Source organism: Malus domestica, chromosome 07, assembly GCF_042453785.1.
Source record: "Malus domestica chromosome 07, GDT2T_hap1".
Taxonomy (NCBI): domain Eukaryota; kingdom Viridiplantae; phylum Streptophyta; class Magnoliopsida; order Rosales; family Rosaceae; genus Malus; species Malus domestica.
This window is the reverse complement of record NC_091667.1, coordinates 35210375-35231033: the sequence shown is the minus strand read 5'-3', so window position 1 is coordinate 35231033 and position 20659 is coordinate 35210375. Positions and strand designations below refer to the sequence as shown.

At 36.8% G+C, this 20659-nt stretch overlaps 3 protein-coding genes across 9 annotated transcripts; 1 reads left to right on the top strand and 2 right to left on the bottom strand.

Annotated features, from left to right (window-relative positions):
• Window positions 1-4601: 4601 nt before the first annotated feature.
• Window positions 4602-5432, top strand: LOC108173768 (SART-1 family protein DOT2-like). Of its 2 annotated transcripts, XM_070825523.1 has the most exons (2): window positions 4602-4948; window positions 5061-5355. In XM_070825523.1, exons 1-2 carry the CDS (start codon window positions 4748-4750, stop codon window positions 5295-5297), a joined length of 438 nt encoding a protein of 145 aa, XP_070681624.1. In that variant the 5' UTR covers window positions 4602-4747; the 3' UTR covers window positions 5298-5355. The 2 variants fall into 2 exon arrangements, with proteins under 2 accessions (XP_070681624.1, XP_017188890.1); XM_017333401.3 differs by having other exon boundaries at window positions 4602-5432.
• Window positions 5433-6141: 709 nt separating this feature from the next.
• Window positions 6142-9858, bottom strand: LOC103439872 (uncharacterized). Of its 2 annotated transcripts, none has more exons than XM_008378502.4 (7): window positions 9620-9858; window positions 9422-9506; window positions 8708-9195; window positions 8399-8593; window positions 8131-8160; window positions 6905-8014; window positions 6142-6816 (listed from the first exon to the last, which is right to left on the bottom strand). In XM_008378502.4, exons 3-7 carry the CDS (start codon window positions 9149-9151, stop codon window positions 6265-6267), a joined length of 2331 nt encoding a protein of 776 aa, XP_008376724.1. In that variant the 5' UTR covers window positions 9152-9195; window positions 9422-9506; window positions 9620-9858; the 3' UTR covers window positions 6142-6264. The 2 variants fall into 2 exon arrangements, with proteins under 2 accessions (XP_008376724.1, XP_008376722.1); XM_008378500.4 differs by having other exon boundaries at window positions 9422-9500.
• Window positions 9859-11166: 1308 nt separating this feature from the next.
• Window positions 11167-14794, bottom strand: LOC103439871 (calcineurin B-like protein 4). 5 transcript variants are annotated; one of them, XM_070825525.1, is made up of 10 exons: window positions 14494-14749; window positions 13202-13309; window positions 12835-12923; window positions 12617-12676; window positions 12306-12414; window positions 12095-12147; window positions 11909-11989; window positions 11707-11819; window positions 11442-11552; window positions 11167-11409 (listed from the first exon to the last, which is right to left on the bottom strand). In XM_070825525.1, exons 2-9 carry the CDS (start codon window positions 13275-13277, stop codon window positions 11489-11491), a joined length of 645 nt encoding a protein of 214 aa, XP_070681626.1. In that variant the 5' UTR covers window positions 13278-13309; window positions 14494-14749; the 3' UTR covers window positions 11167-11409; window positions 11442-11488. The 5 variants fall into 5 exon arrangements, with proteins under 5 accessions (XP_070681626.1, XP_008376719.1, XP_008376721.1 ...); XM_008378497.4 differs by having other exon boundaries at window positions 11167-11552; window positions 14494-14794; XM_008378499.4 differs by having other exon boundaries at window positions 11167-11552; window positions 12835-12917; window positions 14494-14794.
• Window positions 14795-20659: the final 5865 nt, after the last annotated feature.

Sequence of the window (20659 nt, the reverse complement as noted above, 5' to 3'; positions counted from 1 at the left end):
TCTTATATATCCACCTGCTTCCCACGACCTTCTTGCCATTTGGAAGACCCACCACACTCCATGTCTGGTTGTCATTCAGAGCTTGAAGCTCTTTAGTCATAGCATCTTGCCACTCAGGCATGCATGTGGCTTCATGAAAATTCCTTAGTTCGAAAGTGTGGGACAATTTGTTAAGGAAAGAAGTATGAGAAGATGAGAATCTGTGATAAGAAATGGTTGCAGAGATAAGATACCTTGCAGTGTAAGTAACATACTCTTGTAACCTCACTGGTGGATGTCTATCTCGTGTAAGATTTCTTCTTGGTGCACTTATAGCTTGCTGAGTTGGTTGAGCTTCTGATGGTCCAGAGGAGCTTGGCACTGCATCAATTACACTCTCAGTGAGTTGAGAATTATCAGTGTTGATATGAGCAAGAGTGACTTCATGAATTTCTACTGGAATAGGTAGTGGAAATAGGTCCATAAAATCTTCCATATTAGCATTAGTCTCCAACCGTTTTTGGAAATAAGGTGAATATTCCTCAAATCGCACATCTTTAGAGACTGCCAGCTTCCCCGTGTTAGGGTTGTACACTTTGTAACCCTTTTGAGAACTGGCGTATCCCATAAACACACATTTGGCAGCTCGAGGGTCGAGTTTGTCATGATGGAGAGCTTGAATGTGCACATAACAATTACAACCAAAGATCCTGAAGTGAGACAAGTTTATAGGCCTGCCCTTCATGACTTCAAAAGGAGATTTAGTATTCAACACCCGAGTTGGCAGTCTATTAATGATGTACGTGGCAGTGAGTAGGGCTTAAGACCAAAATTTCTTAGAAACATTCATTTGGATCATAAGTGATCGAGTCTTCTCCAATAAGTCTCGATTCTTTCTATCTGCCATACCATTTTGTTGTGGTGTACCAACACAGCTAGTTTGATGCAAAATGCCATGATTGCTCAAGTAATTACTCATGTTATTGGAAGTGTACTGGGTACCATCATCTGATCTTAACATATATAACTTAGATGAAAATTGATTGGTGATTAGGTTGTGAAAGTTCTTAAAAGCATCAAACAAATCACTTTTAAGTTTTAAAAGATACAACCAGGTTACTCTAGAATAGTCATTAATAAATGTAACATAATATCTTTACCCATCAAATGATTCTACACGAGAAAGACCCCAAATATCAGAGTGAATAAGCTCAAAAAGTTTACTAGTTCTAGAATTAGAGGAAACAAAAGGAAGTCTAGTGGCTTTTGACATTTGACAAGTTTCACACTTTAGTGTGTTTTTACAAAAAAAGGGAAACAACTTGGTCATCACATGTTCTGAGGGATGGGCAAGGCGTTGATGCCAGAGTTGGTGTTCCTAAACTTGACTTAAGTTGATACTGAGGTTTTTGACAAAATTGGACTCTTTTGAGAGATAGTAGAGTCCATTCAAAAAGAACCCTTCACCAATCTTCTTCTGAGTAACTCGGTCATGAAACACAACATTGTGAGGGGAAAATATGGCAAGACAATCTAAGGTTTTTGTGATTTTTCCTATTGACAAAAGCTGAAAAGGAAAATAAGGTACATAGAGAGCAGTGGAATCAGTATGCTCACTTAGCAATCTAATCTTTCCTTTCCCTAGAATAGGTTCCCCTTTCCCATTTGCAACAGATACATGAATTGGATAAATAGTTCTTTGAAAATCGTGGAGACTAGAAGGTTTATTAGTTATATGATCAGTGGCACCAGAGTCAATAATCCAAAAATCATGTGTAACATTTGCATTAAGAGCAGTGGAAATGGCACTGATAATACCTAGAATATTGCCTTTCGATGTGTTCTCCGAGTCAACCAAGAATCCAGCAAATTTCCCTAGCATTGCAGTAGGGTTTTTAAGTGTCATTTTATCAGGTTCAGTGCTTCCTTGCTTCTTTTGAAGAAAAACAGCAAACTCGTTGATCAATGACACATGATTTGTTGAGAAATTGGACATCCCATCAGTTAAGGAACAAGCTGATTGAAATGCTTTTGGAGTGACTCCACCTTTCCCATCTTTGATCATCCTGCCTTCCCTGTCAAACTTAGGCTTTAACTCCGGATGAAGAATCCAACATTTTTCTCTCAAATGTCCCTTCATGTTGCAATAAGAACATTTCCAGTCTGCTTTCTTGCCAAGCACCTCTATCACCAGTTGCTTTGTGATTTGTCGTGAAAACCCTAGCTTCAGAGTTGGATTTGGCTCAACGTTCATCACTCTTCGTCAAGTTTCCTCTCTCTGGACTGCATGACACACACTGGTAAAAGAGGGCAGCTCTTGAGTCATTAACAAGTGACTACGCAGGTCTTCATACTCCGCTCCCAAGCTTGCTAAGAGTTGAAACACCTTTTCTTCATCAGCCCTCTTCAGTAGCACAGCGGAATCAGTCGTGTGTGGACGATACATATCGAGTTCATTCCACATGGATTTCATACTTCCAAGGTGTTGAACAAATGAGTGATCACCTTGCTTTAAACTAGCCACACTCTTCTTCAGTTGAAAGATGCGAACTGAGTTGTTTTGGATGCCATACATATCTTTGACAGACTCTCATAAGAGAACGGAAGACTCTGAGTAGCTGAAAAGCTCAGACAGTTTTGGCTCCATGGAGTTAAGTAACCAGGACATGACCAACTGATTAGTAGCATGTCATGCATCGTAAGTTGGTGAAGTGGATTCTGGGGGCTCAGAGCTTCCATTGATAAACCCTAACTTCGATCTTCCTCCTAAAGCAAGTGACACAACTCTTGACCAAGGAAGGTAGTTGAACTCGTTCGGTAGCACCGAGCAGAGTCGTTGATTTGGATTGTTCTCAACCCCTTGGGTTAAGTTTGGGGAAGAGGATGAGGCACTGTCGGCACTAGACACATTTTCTTCTGCCATCTCTATCGATGATGAGCAAATGAAGAAGTAAAAAAAATTAACAAAGTCAGGACCCTATGGTTCCTACTCTGATACCATGTTGAGTTTTGGTTTCAATATTTGTTGTATATTTCATTATGAAGATTACAAGAGAATGAAGGCAACTCTTATAGAGAGCTAAAAGAAAGCTACAATAGATTGTAGGATAACTACACAAACACAATCCCTAAAATCTGCCATAACAAGTGAAAAAGCAAAAATCAAATTACAAGTAAATAAGCTTTTACAAGCAACTAAGAAAGGTTGATCTAAGGTGAATGACAAGCCATGGAAAGTGATTGGTGAATGACAAGCTATGGAGAAAGGTTGATGTAAGGTGAATGACAAGCTATGGTAAGGATGACAACTCATACATACAACCCATCCATAATTTCAATAGTTTTTTAGGAACTGGACAATGTTGGAGAAATTAGTGAAGAAGATGAGGATGAGGATGATATTGTAATCACCTAGCCGGAGTTAAAGTTGTTCATGGAATCGAAATAGTAATGCAAGGCGGGGAAGTTGTTTTGACACTCAAAGATCAGAGCGTTCTTGCTGATGGCGGTGACAATATTAAAAGGTTGATGTGCTTGAGAATGTAGAGATTGGAGAGCAGAAGCAGCGCGAAGAGGCTTACAAGGCAGCGAAGAGAAAAGCAGGGATTTACGATCATGATTAGTACTTTAAGCTCGTTTGTTTGACCTCCTTAGCTAGGATTGGACTAGCTAAGATTAATAACCCACGTTTGGCATTGTTATGGACTAAGTTAAATGGGACTAGCCCGGACTCGCATGGACTACCAGCCTCGTTAAGTCGTCCTAATTAGTCCGACCCAAAAGCATGGGATTGCTAAGAACCTCAATACGCTGCTTCCCTCGCCGTCTCTTTCGCGTGAATTGGTGGGAGCGAACCGTTGTTCTTCGTCAAAGCTATTGATCCTCCGGTGCGCTTCCAGAACAAGTCTCCTTTCTCTCTCGGATCAATATGGGAATTGGGGGATGAACTTGGTAATTAGAGCTGCTCATGAACTTGGTCAATTTGCCTTAAAAAATGATAATTATTTCTCTTGAATTGAAGAAGAACCATCTGGCTGTCCCTTTTTTTCCATGCTGATGTTGTGCCCATTGGATGCAGTCAAGAAATTCCGATAAAAATTTTCAAAGCTCTTGTTGAAGCTCGGCCTTGGTAGCTTGACAATTGTGTCCTATTTCTGATGGGTGAGTGGGTCGGCGCATGGGAGGGCTGAAATAGCACTGCCCAGATGAAGATTGAAGACGATGGAACAAATTGTCAAATTCCGGTTTCGTCAATTTTGGAGGAGAGAGAGGATAAAACGGTGGTGTTCTACTGGATTTGATCTTTTATTATTTATTTTTTTATTAGTTTTTAGTTTTTTTTTTTTTTTTTTTTTGAAACTGAATTTTTTTAGTTTTTCTTTTGTTAAGTAAGTGTGGATTAAAAATGAAAAAAAAAACGATTTGAGTCCTAAAATATTTTAGTCCAATACTGTATCAAACACTTCACTATTCTTATCCTGCGTAGTCCAAGCCAAGCCAGTCCAGCTTAGTCCCTAAAGCTAGTCCAGTCCGAGATAGTCCGTGGCAAACCCTAATGGTTTAGAGAAGAAATTTTTTCCACAATATGATGATCCTGTTCCTGCTGAGGGGTTAACCCTAGATGAAAGAGAGCGGTTTAGTAGTGAAGCAGCAAATAAATTCAAATAGCTCGTGCAGCTTGAAGAGCTCCATAGGGGGATAAAGTTGGTTGAAGACTTCAGCAATATCTCTAGAAAAATGAACATCTGATTTCTGTACTCAGTAAGAAATGAAGGTTAATTTTAAGAAGCCAAAGAATAAGAAATCATTCCGGAAGAAGCAGAAACTAGATGTGGATGCCCTTGAAGCAGAAGCAGTCTCGGCAGGGCTTGGTGCTGCTGATCTTGGTTCTCGGAATGGTGCACATAGGCAGGGAGTCAGAGAGGAGAAAGAAAGATTGGAATCTGAAAGGAGAGACAACATCTACAAGGTAGCATATGCGAAAGCAGACGAGGCATCTAAATCGTTGCAACTGCTTGAACAAAAAGTGTTTTCTGTTAAAGCTGATCAGGAATATAATGAATTTAATGTTATCTCTGCAGATGATGAGGAGGAGGATCTCTACATGTCCTTGGAGAGAGCAAGAAAATCGGCTCTTAGAACAAATGACGAAAAGGAGGAGAAAGCATCCGGTGGTCCAGAAGCAATTGCATTCCTTGCCACCACCAGCACTGGCAGAAGTCAGATTCAAAATGCAGCAGATGATGATCGGAATCGAATCCCCTCAAGCAGTGAAGATCATTCCGGAGAAAAGAAGGTTGTCATCACAGAACGAATGAGTTTTTGGTGGGTCTCAAGCTTGATCAAAGTCAATCCCACATGGATCCTGAAAGCGAAGATGTTTCCAATATGTAAGAAGATGATCATGCTGAAGAAACTATGGTGAATGTGGCTGGTGGATGGACTGAAGTAAACGATGGAATTGATCGCGAAGACAAAGAACACATTAATCCTCCTGCAGAGGACCATAAGGAGGAGAAGGGCGTTTCAGATGGAATTTTTCGCGGTTGGGAAAGGCTTATCGGGTGCTCTGAAGCTGCTGAAAGAGCGAGGAAGCCTTGAAGTAAAACATGATACGGATGCAGTTCGGATGACTGATGAATTAGGTCGGCCTATGACGCAAAAGGAAGCGTATAACAGACTTTCGCACGCATTCCACAGGAAGGGGCCTGGCAAAAGGAAGCAAGAAAAGTGCAGGAAGCAATTCGAGAAGGAACAGAAACTGAAGCAGATGAGTAGTTCAGACACGCCATTACAGTCCATGGAGACAGTGAGGGAAGCTCAAGCTCAGTTGCGAAAACCCTACCTTGTCCTCAGCGGTCACGTTCATCCGGGTCAGACAAGCGATCCAGCGAGCGGATTTGCCACTGTCGAACAGTTCTGATCTTCCCAGGGGCTTGCCTCTCATTCCCGGTGAAAGAAAGCGCAAATCTGACCCTGAAAGTTCAGGGACACAAAAAAGCGTAACACTTGAACTTCAAGCTCTTTTGTTTCTTGTTTTAATGAATTTATTTTCCCCTATAAGAACCGTGATTAAATTTAACTTTCGAGATTTAAAGAAGTTTAGAGAAAATTTTCAAGTTCTGCTGTTGATTGTTTGACAGTAGTTTCAGTTTCTTGCACTTCAAGAAAAAGAAATTTATTTATCACTGATAGAATTAGAACAGAACAACCAATAAAAATTGGAAGAACGAAAAAGGGTACCAACAAGAAAATTTTACAAGATATAAACAGGTGGTTCATTTTTCACAAGCTTCTTTCTATGAACTCCCAGATTCTCTCTTCCATGTAAATCCGATCCCTATGACGCCGTGGCATGTGGCGTTCGTCTGGAAAAATTAATAGCTCGTAAGTCTTTCCAGCCGCAACAAGTGCATTGACAAGCCTGGCAGTATGCCTGAAATGAACATTTTCATCGATCATGCCATGGACAAGTAACAACTTTCCTTTCATCTTGTGCACATGGTGCATCACGGAGCTAGACTCGTATCCTTCCTCGTTCTCAGAAGGCAGGCCCATGTATTTCTCGGTATAGAATGTGTCATACCCATCCCATGATGTAACAGGGGCGCCGGACACTGCACACCGGAAGACATCAGGAAACCTGGCAAGAGTCATGGCTGAAAGATATCCGCCATAGCTCCAACCATACAATCCAATGTGACCTGCTCGTGCTAACCCTTTTTCTATAAGCCAGTCGGCTCCAGTCAGTTGGTCGTCGGCATCAACCTGACCACAATTGTATTTTAAAGAGCCTTCGAACTTCAGCCCACGCCGGGCAGTTCCTCTATTATCTAACTGTAAACATGAAAAATTGCCAGTTAGAATAAAATTTAGAAAAAATAGAAAACCCGGAATGGTAAAGTTTTCACAGACGGATACCCACCTTCCATACTAAGATGCCTCTGCTTCTGAGAAACTGCGCTTTCATGTCAACTGTATTAATCCAAGAATCAGAGACGAGCTGCACGCTCGGTCCACCATACACGCTGATCAAAGTTTTGTAAGGAGGAGGTCCAAATCTTGTTTCATCAGGCTTGTATAGAGCTGCATACAATGTTGTTCCATCATTAGCCTGCAAATGAACTAACTCCGGTGGCTCAAGTTGAAGCTTTTTGAATCTTGGAACCGTTAATGACGGCTCATACAGAGGCATAATATAGCTTCCATCGTGCAAGGAGCACAGTATAACTTTAGGGGGAGAATCAAGGGAGTCATGTATATCAACAAAGTTCTTCATATGATGATCAAGCACCACCGCATGCTTCCCCTTGCTACAAGTCAACCTCACTGGAGCTTGCAAGGGTTGGTTTCCATCCGTGAGTAGCTTAGCACAATAAAGGTGTGATTCTAAAGGCCCGTCTAAGGTTCCAGTAAAGTAAACAAGTCCGGCAGCTTCATTTACCCCAGCAATCTGCTCAACCATCCAGTCACCTTCGGTGATAGGTCCTAAACATGTTCCATTGGCATCATGCAAATAAAGATGTTTAAATCCTGTTTTCTCACTCGCCCAGATAAATCCCCCCGAAAATTTGGTTATTCCTCGGTCCAGAGGTGTGAAGCAGTCATGTAAGCTAACCCATGTTCCTTGTTCTTCTTCCAATAAAACTGTTCGCTTCCCAGTTTTAATATCGAATTTAAGGATCTTTAGTCTGCTGTGTGACCTGTTCATAACCTGAGCTATTAAAGTATCTCCATGCATCCAATTTACTCTTGCCAGATATTCGTCCTCACTATCTGGTTGACCTGTTCCCCCACACAGAAGATCCATCCAAGTAATAGGGCCTCCAGCAGAAGAAACCACGCCTAGGCGAACTTTGACATTTGAAGCTCCCGCAAAGGGATAGGCATGATCTTCTTGAGCTTCTGAACCAACAGAGCTTTTACCTTGATGCATGATTCTGAAAAGCGGAATCTCAGAAGAATCAACTTCTGTGAATGCAATGAATTTGCTGTCTAGAGACCACCAGTACCCATTCTTGCGGTCCATTTCTTCCTGTAATGAGTAAAATTCAGAGAATCGAAGAATAGTTTTAACTAAACCTCCTGAGAAATTTCTAAAGAAAAAAAAATTAATCTAAATAAAAATAGGTTATTACATGAACTTCTCACCTGAGCTATATATTCAGCAAGGCCATGCGTCTGCAACACAAAAAAGACCAGATTCACATGAACAAAATGATCAGAAATTCGACTACCTTTAGAATTTACTTTGTCTTTGTCTTAAAATTTTTGACAGAGGAAAAGTCATAAGGATGTTATCTTAAGCTCCTATCACTAAAACAGTACTCATTGTAACAGAAATATTTTAGAGTAGTACTAATATTACTGAAGTGGCTCAGTTAATCCAAACCTACGTTTACCGGTATAGAAAACTTACCAAAACATCTCCTCTGGCACCATACGTTAACTGTATAGATTCATTGTATAACAAATTAAGAACGTGCAACTCGCAATCTCTTACATAACCGAGCATTGTACCATCTGGTGACAGATGTGGATCAATAATTGGTGAACCTGATGTCCTCGGAAGATTAAGCTCGGCATTTGAACTAGAAAGATCCTGGAAATAAATCTGTACATAAAGCAAGGACCATATCATCAGTGAGAACTCAATCTGTAAAAATTAAAATACAATTATGTACATGTATATGGATGTTTGATTGCACCCAGGGATTAAAGAACACACCCCAGCTGGCAATGGCACCATGATTGCTTTCCTTTTCGAGCTTGTCTTCACCCATTCATACCGTGTCACTCCCAACCCGCGCTCCCTCAACCTCTCTCTCCTCAACTTTTCCTCCGGTGATATATTACTCTCGTCAAGTCCGCCATCAGGGGGACTGAAACACAACTCTTGCTTGCCAGTTTTGAGATCGAAAGCAAATACCTTTCGATTCAATGTGTGATCAGGACTGAACAAATAAGTTATAATAGTATCATCGGGACTGAAACTGATTGAAGTGGGAGCAATGTATCCCGGCAACGGGTATTGCACAATCTCTTCAAGTGGGAAAAGAACACAGTCATCAAGACTTTGTGTCAAATTAGGGTCGGTCACAGGCATGTCGAAAGTAAATGATCTCGAACGCTTTAAATTCTTCTTCTTATGATCCTCATCAACTGGTTGCATTACAAATAGTATCGGTACTGATTGAACAATCACAGGAGATCAATCTAACCACCAAAAAGTAGCCATCAATTAAAATCCATTTAATCAACAAAAATTACAAAAGCAATCAATCAAAACAAAAATTCCTCACCAATCAAACCCACAATTAGCAATTCAAAATCAAAATCCCAAACCCATTAATAAAAATTTAATCCTTTTACTTCAACACAACTTTCTCATCAATTAAAGCAAAATTAAGATTAAAACATGTAATTAATTACAAACTATTACCTTCTAAGAAATCCCAATAACCAGCTCCTTGTTGTCACTGCAGGAGAGCATCCACTGGATCCGATCAAATGCTACCACACTGCACCTCCACCCAACAAAGACAAACAAAAAAAGAAAATAATTTATCAATCAATGAAAAAAATGAAATCAAATAAACAATAAAAAGTGAAGAACTTGAAATAAATGGTGGAGCAGAACCTGTGAAAATGATCGGCCATGAAAGCTCGGAAGCAATAAAAAGTTGTGGGGTTTTGGATTCCTGGGAAAAACGAGAGAATCGTTTTGGAATTCCCAGAAAGTTCGATTCTTTGGAATCACTGAATCGATTTGTTTCTTCAGAGAGAGAGAGAGAGAGAGAGAGAGAGAGAGAGAGAGATGTGGAGATGTGAGCACTATGTGCGTTGAAAATGTTAATTAGGAAACCACGGTTGAAGAAGGCTGTGATGTTTCTATCTTGTTTTGCTTAATCATGCTTAATCAATTTTTATTAACAACCAATTAACAACAAATAGATCTGGTTTACCTTTTGGAAACTTTAACGAAAAACCACATTTTTACATTAAAAAATCAATCATGATATTATTTACTTTACCCTTTATTTTGTTCTTATTGTTAAAACTCAAAGTTTTTAAGTTATTTTCGTTAATATTCCTTTATTTTTTTTGGTACGGTGCATGCGCTATGTTGATGAAGAACAAAAAACACACACGATTTAGAAAAATTCATGGCTATGTCATAGTTACGGGGATAGTAGAAAAATTTGTCGCTATCTCTCTGTTATGTGATACTATTAATCTAAATGTATGGTGCAGACAACCGTGATATATTTTTCGTGCATATAAAGTATGATATGTATACCTTATAACGTGAATGGAGTGTTAAAATCATGTGGCGGAATGACAAAAAAGATTTAAGTAAAGTGTATTACGAAGTCTTTAATATCATCATGCTACATACTAATCACTTCGCTACATAAATGTGAATGGAGTGCCAAAATCCTATTGCAAAATATTCTTGTCAATCACGAGATTCGAACCTAAAACTTTTTATTTACAAATGAATAAAACTACTATTAGATCGTAATTTAAGTGGCAAGAAGAAAGCGATCACAGCCAAAAGAACTTACCATTGGTTTTTTTTACTAATTGGTTAATTAAGATTGGTGTTATAGTTTGTATTAGGTGTTACAATTCCGGACTAAAACAACTCGAAACTTGTATAAACATAGAATCGATAGATACAAGGTCAACATTGTTTGTCTGCATTCTGTTTTGGGGTGAGAAGTATGAGTTATTGTATTATTATATTTTCCGAACCTAATTACCACCTACTTTTGTAATGTTTCTTTTTGTGAATCATGAATGAACTAATATCTTTTAATTTTTAAGGGTTATTTTGTCTAAAAAATTGGATGCTTGTACGAGTTGACGCACTGCTCTAACCAATTTGTTTAACCTCTCAATTCGAAGCTCACATACGTTTTTGTGTGTGCACATTTATGGTAGCTCCCATTTCCATTAGGTTCCTTGAGTCTTCCTCAACCAACTCCTTTTTCTGGTGTTTAGATGTCTTTAGATGACAACAACAGACAAGGACTCTCAACTCCTTCACATATATGGTTAGTAAACTAAACGCGAGAATGTTAAGGACAGTCGCTCTTATGCACATCTGACTATGTCACTCCGGGTGTTTATAAAAGTTCAAACTAAGAGCATACTTCTTCAACTTATTAGCTATGCTTATGCTTGAAGTAATTAGAACAATCAATTTCGCATCGAAGGACCGTACATAACTCTACGAAAAATCTTATCACGGAACATTTGATGTAGGAGAAACATTACAAAGGGAGAACAGAAAACAAAAAGGATCCAAACGACAACGTGACTGCACATATATGAACAGACTACACTTATCTTTGCCAGCCCTAGATTTGAAGAACCAGTTGAGACATTGAGGATGGAATGACTGCAACTCGAGGAATGACTTAATTCGTCAGCAGTTCTTCGCAACTTCATCTTAAACTCGAGGTTTCTATCTTGGCACATGAGCATTTTTCATGTAATACTCTCACATTTCTGAATCCTCGACTTCAGAAGTCATCACAAAGCTAGGAAACGCTAATGTTATATCTCTGCAAAATGGTAAGAAAAAGAACGGAAATAAGAAACACGTAGAGGTAGTGACAGTAAAAAACGTGTTCCTAAACGATGTAGATAACTTTTACAATTCAAACCCGAGTTTTGTATCTAATGACTGACAAACTTCAAGTTAATTATGTTGCCTACTTTAAGTACGGGAGAGTCATATTCTTTATCATATTCGGATGCTTCGACACAAATTCCTTCCACTCTTCTTCATCAATCCGCCCATCACCTTTCTTATCTGCATCACTATATGTCTGCGGAAAAAAAAAGACAAAGAACTTAAGAACATTCAGCTAACTGAACGAAGAAGAGTATGGGTCACAATATGTATATGAATTCGCACCTTATCCACAATCATTTCAATGACATCATCCGAGAGTACCAGATCAGATTCGTGCAAAAGTGCCACCACCATCTCCTTCAACTGTCATGGAATATTATTACCTTGGTTATGAGAGGAGATTTTCATGTAGAGAGATCAAACTGTAAGAGAAGGAGATAAAAACAAAGAAGTTTGTAAGAAACCGACCTCCTCTCGCTCAATGTACCCTGTTTGTCTCAGATCATACAGTCTAAAAGCAACTGCAAAACAATTCCCACAGTAACTTAGCAAATGACAACACTTATACATTTTAGTAATATGTCTTCAATTTTATTTCTTTTTCCAGATAGATAAAATTGAAGATAATCTTGCAGAAGATTGCAGTTTGATGTGTAGGGGATAAGGGTAATGTTCTTACATGAAATTTTGTCTTCTACAGGTGCATCGGGGTGAAAGACACCTAATGATCGAACAAATTCTCCAAACTCAATAACCCCATTGCGCTTGACATCAAATAAGTCAAAAATCTACATGAACACCCAAAGTTTAATGTGTTGTAGATAAAGAACAATTACCAGCGTTTACTTACTAATAAACACACACGAGATTTTCCACACGTAAAATGAACATCAGTCTCCCTCCCCATATTGCCCCATCATCACACTCCTTGTAGCATGAATGAACTAAAATAATCTCAGAGAATAGAGAAGAGGAATCGGCATCACACACCCTGTCTGCAAAAAGATTCCTTTGATTTTTGTTCCTGAAGAGCGCGAGCTGAAATTCTTCCTGCTCAAAAAAGATAGATGACAGAATATTACCATTCGGTTGAACATAAACACCCGAAATTTTAAGGTGATAACTTATATTTGGTACCTAAAATATTTGATTGGTAAGAGAGGATATAAGTGAAGGTAAACCAATCTTGAAAGTTTTAGCAAACCTACCTTGTGGATAAGTCCGTCATCAATTATCGAACTGCTCAATTTCTTAAAAAGCTCGTACAAGGCTTCTACTTCATTCACAGTAACTGCAACTAAGAAAAATTCCATTCAAATTTACAACTCTCCATTTAGGTAACTTAATATCCAATCTCTAACGATCAGGAGACAGAATACGGGATCAATATCTTTTGCAGCATCCATGTTGATCTCAAATTATCAGTTCAGTATGAAAAAGTGATGGATGACTAAGATTGTTATCACTTCAAAAGCAGCTTTAATGGAAAAAAATGACTGATTGTTTACGAGTGGAAGTACGAAGATGTAGACGAAAAAGCTGCAGCAGAGTAGAAGGGTGAAAAAGCACGCTTACAAGGTGTTGCAGCAGCAAGAGTCGCAGGGTCCTCATAGCCAGGCGTTTTAGCTTCCTTCGAACAATAGCAGCCCATTAATAAACCAACATAATTCACTCACAGAGTTCCTGAACAATCAGCAAGACAAAACAACGGATGGCTAAGATCTTCAACTTTTCAAATATAAACAATTTAGCAGCAAATCGCAATAGAATGGCACTCGGTCAATAATATTTTATCAGACTCGAAAATGCACAACTTGTTCAAAACACTTCAAGCGCGCACACACTTCATTGCCAGTAATGTGCTTGATATTTAATGCAGATCTGACCTCCCCCGGGGGCCCTAAGCAATTAGGAATTACCTATTATTTATAGGGAACTTTAACGAAAAAGAATCTACCTATTGGAAACAAAAATATACATACGTTACATACATGAATCCAGAAGAGAGTTTTCAAATGCAAAAACAAATGTGAAAAAACGCTGCAACCCGAATAAAATAGTTATTTGTTTTTCACGGTCCAAGATATCTGTGGCGCTAACTCGAAATTTAGCAGTACTACCTTGAAATCTGAGTGCTAGTTACGCTACAAGTGATCTCAAAAGTAAAACCTTATAAAGAACAAAGTCCAGACTGTCTAACTCTTACTGTTCTTGCTGAGAAAATGTTTGAGCATTATTATCTCAGAACACAAACATCGGTTTCGTTGCTAGGGACCACATAGATTATAGCATTTTGTGAACCAATCGTCATCAAATAATTACGAAACATGGTTTAAATAGATAGTCTCTCTAGAATTAACCAACGTAAAAATCATGACATTCAGCATTGCATTAAATTGTCTTTCTCATGTCAAAAATATGCTCATCGGCATCGTGCTTTCAATTTTCATCCAGAAACTTAAACCATTCATTGACCAACATAAAAAGGTGATTGGCACGCGTGAGCGTAGCTGCTTTGACTAGAGCGGATGTGCTTCACTATGCAAACAAATTCGAATCCCCCTCTCCACAGTTTAGATTATTTTAACCTTAAAGTAGAAAAACATACGCAAAATCTAATCACTAGGAATATTCACCAGTAGCAACCAAAAAAACGGTGTTCAATTTTCCCGGATTTTCTCGGCAACCAAACAAAACCCAAATGAAAACCAACACAATTACGAACAAAAAACAAAAAACGAGCAGAACCCAGTTCCATTTACTCAACAAACGGCCCAGAAGTCGAAAAAAGCATCAATCTTGATTCAAGAACATGAAGAAAAAAAGTGATAAAAAATAAAACTTTGGACAGAAAAACGAGAGCTGACCTGCGAGGAGAGAGTGCAATTGCAAAGAGTAAATTACGTGAGGTGTTTATATTAATGCTTTTGAAGATTAACTCTTTCTGCCTGTCTCCAAATACAAATCTTTATCGTAAAACTGTAAAAAATTCCTAGTTTTCTCAGCTTCCGTCGATATGGGGCCGAGCAACTCACCCGTCTCTCTCTCCTCTCTCTCCTCTCCCTCTCTCTCTAAATTCAAGAGCTTTCCTTGTATAGTTTTCAACGTTACAATTTGCCAACTGTGGCTGCTACTTGTGAATTTATAAACGATATGAGAGAGAGAGAGGCGCCACTGGGCATATGCACGCGTCCAAATCTTTTTTTTCTTTCTTTTTTTACCTTTTTTTTTTGTTTTTTTTTTAAAGAAATTTTAACGAAAAATTCTGTGTTTACTTTAACAAAAAATCATATTTTTACACTAAAAAGTCAATCTTGGTACTATTTATTTTACCATTTATTTTGTTCTTATTATTAAAACTCAAAGTTTTCAAGTTTCTTTCATTAATTAAGGGTTTATCTAATCCCATTTTTATAATATTTGTGATCTGCATTGCTCTTTCTTGCTTACGACAACCTTCATTTTTTATCATCCCCTTGGTCTTTTTTCTATTTAGTTAAACAAAACGAAATAGAAAATATCAAGTTATCAACAATTTTTTATGTAATCTTTTTTAATACGACAGTATGGTTACGAATTCAGATATGAATAATAAATTAATTGCGAAAGCGTTTGATTGATGGCCGAAAGTTCGACATTAACGGAGGACTTTTAGTCGAGTAGTAGACTAAGGGCTGGTTTGGTATTATTGTGCTTTGGAAAAAAATTGTTTCTGCTGTGCTGTGAGAATAAACTTACTTTTGCTGCTTCACGTTTTCAACCTTTTTTCACCCAAAATTGTGAAAATAAGTTGTTTTTAAATGTTTACCAAACAACTTTTTGTGCTCATCTTTTTTTTATATTCATTTTAATAAAAGCACCTCAGTAACAAACAAGTACTAAGTGAACTTAATAATAGTGATGATTTTGTTGGGAGCAATGTCCAGTGGAAACATGTTATGGCGCAGCTTGGATGGGATTGTTAATCATCCTTAGCAAATGAGAAATGCTAAAAGAGCGTTTCTCAAATGAAACTCTTTATAAATTCTTTGTTACCATACTATTTAGCATCAATAGTGAGATTTTTAAAGAATTTTTCTGTCACATTACAATTTAACATCATAGCCGACCCCACTTAGTGGGAAAAGGCTTTATTGTTGTTTTATTACAATTTAACATCAATTTTATGTCATCGTTATAAAATAAGGAAAACTAATGAAAAATGTTTGAAAACTTTGAGTTTTAATGATAAGGACAAAATAAAAGGTAAAATGAATAGTATCAAGTTTGAATTTTTAATGTAAAAATGTAGTTTTTTATTAAAGTGAACAATACCGCAGACTTTTCGTTAAACCTTCTTATAAAATATTGTACCAGAACGAGAAGATTCCCCCTTAATATTTCTCGGCAAACAAACGCGACCGACGCCAGGTAACATTAACTTTCTCCTTAAATAAGGAAAATGCATAGAGATCCCCAGTTGTGATGCCGATTTGAATAATTGGTCCCATATGGGAAGGGTGTAGCTGTCCTAACCTCTCAACTATTTGTTGGACCAAAAAACAAGTTGGGTGACACTAATTTGTGGTCTTTTTCAATATCTTTGAGTTTTTGTAGAGATAATTTTTTACGGTTAAGTAGGCGACTGTCACAACAATATTGGCGATATTTATAACATTTATTTTTCTACTTTGTCAAATGAGAGGACATCTACCGAAAATACTTCTACTTCGCCTCCTTTGAAAGAAAGATTCTTCAATGTTCTCGAAATATGGACGTCTACAAATTTATCTCTACTTGTTTAATAGCATATGGTATGTTGTTATATTACGGATACACTGAAAAATCTCTCATTTAACACATTCACGTCACAATTTGATATTGGACTTATATAGATACCTACGCCATTATATGTAAATATATATGAGTCAAATTTTAGACCTCTCGAAACCAGATTATCTTGTGCATGTAAGGTTCTCATTCTCCTTGAGCAAGCACCACTTATTTGCTTAAAAATGAAAGAAGTGGGTTCCATATATTTGTGAAGGCAAAGTATTTGATGGGACCTTCTTGCTAACACCACCTTTTTCTTTTTATTTTTCGTACCTTTTGTATCATGACATATCTGTCCTATATTCTTATGTGACACACTTTTATATATATATCCTTTAACAAGGGATTCTTATTTTTCTAAAAAAATGGAGACACACTCTTAATCGTTAGATTGGTTTTAATGAAAGATTGGTTTTAATAAAATTGTGTTGTTGAGATTGTGTGGCATGTGATTTAATCTCAACAATACAATTTCATTAAAGTCAATCTAACGGTCAAGAAGGTGACCTTTATTTTGAAGAATAAGAATCCCTCTTGTCAAATGAACCATATATACAAATGTATTTTAGCTGAAAAAAAAAATTTACAAATATATACAAATGCATTTTAGCTGAAAAATATATATATTTATATATTATGCTAAGGACATATATTATTTTTTTTCAGCTAAAATACATTTGTGTTGCAAATTGCAAGCTGTACTGAAAATAGTATCTTTCTACATGGACAATGATCTTCTCCTGATCCTCTTTGTGGGAATTCGAGAACTAATCAATTGTGTCCGTTCATCGTATATCATGAAGTTAGTTTTCGTTAGGTACAATTTATATTTAATTTAAAATTAAAAATTAAAAATAATTTATAACCGTACGATATAAGATGAACGAACATAATTGATTGATTCTTTAGATCTCTACAAAAATAATCCATAGAGGATCCTATTCGTTTTTACATAATAATTGTCCGGACCGGAGAAATTGGTAAATTATTATATATATTTTCTGGGGATGAGATCACGTGTTTTATTGGCGGCGTGGAAATGAAACAAAAACAAGTCAAAAAGATGATAATACAAATCCCACGTGGAGCTTACTCCAGCATATACGTACACAATTCCAAAACTCCACGAACCTCCATCTTCCAGTTTTTGTTTTTTTCCTTTCAATTTTTATGTGAGAAGCAAGATTCTTTATGAACTTTTTAAAACCTCACGGTTTGTGGTGTAATATTTTGTAATGTTAGTACAAAAGTTGACATTAAATTATAATGTCACAGATAGTTTATGAAGAGTTTTATTTTGAGAGAATTTCTTAACATTCTTATCTTTTTATATACCACATAAGTTCTACCAGCCTACTAAGTACGTAAAATCATAAACAACGTTTTAGTTCAGAGGTAAAAAATAATCATGTATATACACGCTCGACTAATAAAAACACCAACATACATTGTTTTATTGGCTCTTTTTGTTAATATCTTATGACGTTACTATTTTGTTCAAATTACAACACATCTATTTAAGATCGACGTACACTGATATATTTGTCATGTCATCCAATATCTACTCGTGTAATAACACGTAAAATTTTTATTACCAGATTCCCGTAACAATGTTTTCATTAGACAAAACTTCTTGGCTCGGCAATGGCGTCAGTACACGTGAAAGAGCACCATGCATATATATAATTGGCTTTCATGATCACAATGTGTCGACCAAAAGAAATGGTCACAATTCGATTGGAAACAGAAAAGCTTGTCGCACAATTATTATTTTTTGACAATCTTTCAAAAGAAAAGAAATTTAAATATATTTCCTTGGACAGCTGAATTATTAGAAATCTTTTTAAGAGTACAAAATGAAATTTTAAAGTGTAAATAATTTTCTTATTTTTTGAGACATCCTTATCAATTAATTATTTTTAAAAAAAATGAAGAAGAGAGTAAGGTGTTAATGGTATTAAAAAAATTAATCGAAGTTGATGGGTGTAATATTAAAAATACAACATGCATGATATTGAGAATATTTGATATCAAACTTTAGTCAATATATTAACGTACATTATCATATTTGTACTGCCTATCAACCAATGGTAGATTCAGGAATTGAATCTTAGAAGAGTCCAATGTTAAAGGTTCAAGTTTTTTAGATAAAATTTAGCGCATAAAAGAAATTTTGTTTATTCACTGAGACATTTCGTTGAACACTTATCATTCATTTTTTTGCCTTCAATGGGCTTAGTTTTTCAGTGGCAATTGTAATGGCTTATTGATGAACTTGTTATTGTCAACCAAACCAAGTTGCTAACATTTCATTGTCAATAAATATTGACATATGACGACACAATATGATGAGTGATATTGATAGAATTTGAAGAGTGTTGTTGACGCAACATGCGAGAGGCATTTCTTGAAATACTTGGTGGACACAAAAAAGACCGGTAACAAACATTCAAAGGGTCCTCAAAGGACCTTCACTTGTATATTTCTCAGACTCCATGTGGTCCTTGGACCACTTAGGTGATCTGCAATCATCACAAACACATGTAAATCGCATTTTCATTCGAGAACTCTATTAGACCATCTCCAACCCTTGGGCTAAAAGCCAAATTTTTTAGCCCGGAAAATTTAGCTTTTAGCCCAGAAACATCTTTTCTGCTCCAACCCTTCTACCCTAAAATTTTAGCCCGGAATTATTAAAGAATGAAATTAGCCTAAATTTTTTTCTTAAATCAATTGTTTTTAAAAAAATAAATATGTAGATTATTGTAAATTAATTTTATGAACATTTTAATCTAAAAAAATTTAAATTCCGATAAACATTTCGCATTTAGCCCGGGGGGAAAGCTGGGGGGTATTTGGCCCAGAAATAGCATTTGGCATTTAGCCTAAAATTTTAGCATGGGTTGGAGAGTGTTTGGGAGGGTAATTTGGGGGGTAATTTGGCTTTTAGCCCAGGGTTGGAGATGGTCTTAGAGAGTAAGAGATGTGGTACGCATATAATAAAAAATGTAATAAGAGTAATATTTTAGTAGTCAATATGCGACAGTCAACATATATACATATGTGCATGTATAAGAGCTCCTAGCCTCCTAATATATATATGTATTATCTCTCCCCAAAATCCAATTAAGAAAAAGCAATAAACATTGGTGTTGCAGTTGCAGGGTATGGGTCGCATTCATTTAGCTATGAACATTTTCCAGAAATTTCTTAGCAATTCTCATATACAGTCAGAAATTTATATATATACTCCTATTTCAGAGCATTTGTCTTCTACGTACAAAATGGTGTAATATTGTATTGCCCCTTCTAATTAAATATTAAAAAACACTTAGTTAAAAGTAATGGAAATTACAGGTATCGAAAACCATAGTCATCTGGTGGATTAGTTGGCAAACTTGAGTTCATATTTTGATAAGCCTCTCACTTAAATTGGATACTCTGGATGATATCGTTGGGGTCTTTCGAACTGCTTTTTATGTTCCACGTATTTTTATTTATTTTTTTCATTAATCTTCTTCAATTCATACGATCTGATTGCGAAAAATTAAAAAAAATAAGTGACAAGTAAAAATAGATACATGGATAGCACCGCTTTTTATCATGCATGTCTGTTAATATGATAACTTCGCAACAAAAAAAAAAACAAAAATTAAGATTGTCGACGGCCCGGAGAAGCGTGAATAAAAAATGCCTAATGAACGGTTCCTGTTTCACACGCACCCCTCATGACATCCTTGGCCCAACACCAGCGGGATTAACAAATAATTAAGCTAATTAATCCCCGGTCTATTAGGATACCTGTACGCCACATACTCGTCAACCATTTATTCATGGGGTGTGATATCCACACACCCCAAATTACTTCTCATACACCCCTTGTTAATTTCTGTCCGTTGATCTTCTTCAATTCATCCGATCCGACGGTCGAAAATTAGAAGGGTGTGTGAGAAGTAAAATGGGATGTGTGGATATCACACCCCTTATTCATTGATGAATCACCCTCATGAAGTATGTGTTTTTTATGATGCGGCTCTTGAAGTATGTGTTAAATACAAGGCTCTAAGGCGCCACTCAGTCCGCGAGCTAGAGTCTAGTGTCTTGGTGGTTGAAAAGGATTTAGGCGGATTAAATGGATTTAAGTAAATTTATTATATATTTGTATAAATAAGTGTATGTTTATACTTAAAAAATACATAATTTCCTAGGGATACAAAAACT

Bases quoted from the DNA above. Each gene is read 5' to 3' on its own strand.
- LOC103439871 (XM_008378497.4), bottom strand. From the start codon at position 13,277: ATGGGCTGCTATTGTTCGAAGGAAGCTAAAACGCCTGGCTATGAGGAC. The intron at 12,148-12,305 runs GTAAGAACATTA...ATTGTTTTGCAG, and splicing joins TGTAGAAGACAAAATTTCAT to TTGCTTTTAGACTGTATGAT. The intron at 11,820-11,908 runs GTGCGAATTCAT...TTTTTTCCGCAG, and splicing joins TTGAAATGATTGTGGATAAG to ACATATAGTGATGCAGATAA.
- LOC103439872 (XM_008378502.4), bottom strand. From the start codon at position 9,151: ATGCAACCAGTTGATGAGGATCATAAGAAGAAGAATTTAAAGCGTTCG. The intron at 8,594-8,707 runs GTGTGTTCTTTA...CTTTATGTACAG, and splicing joins TGGTGCCATTGCCAGCTGGG to ATTTATTTCCAGGATCTTTC. The intron at 8,161-8,398 runs GTAAGTTTTCTA...TTTGTGTTGCAG, and splicing joins GTGCCAGAGGAGATGTTTTG to ACGCATGGCCTTGCTGAATA.
- LOC108173768 (XM_017333401.3), top strand. From the start codon at position 4,748: ATGAAGGTTAATTTTAAGAAGCCAAAGAATAAGAAATCATTCCGGAAG.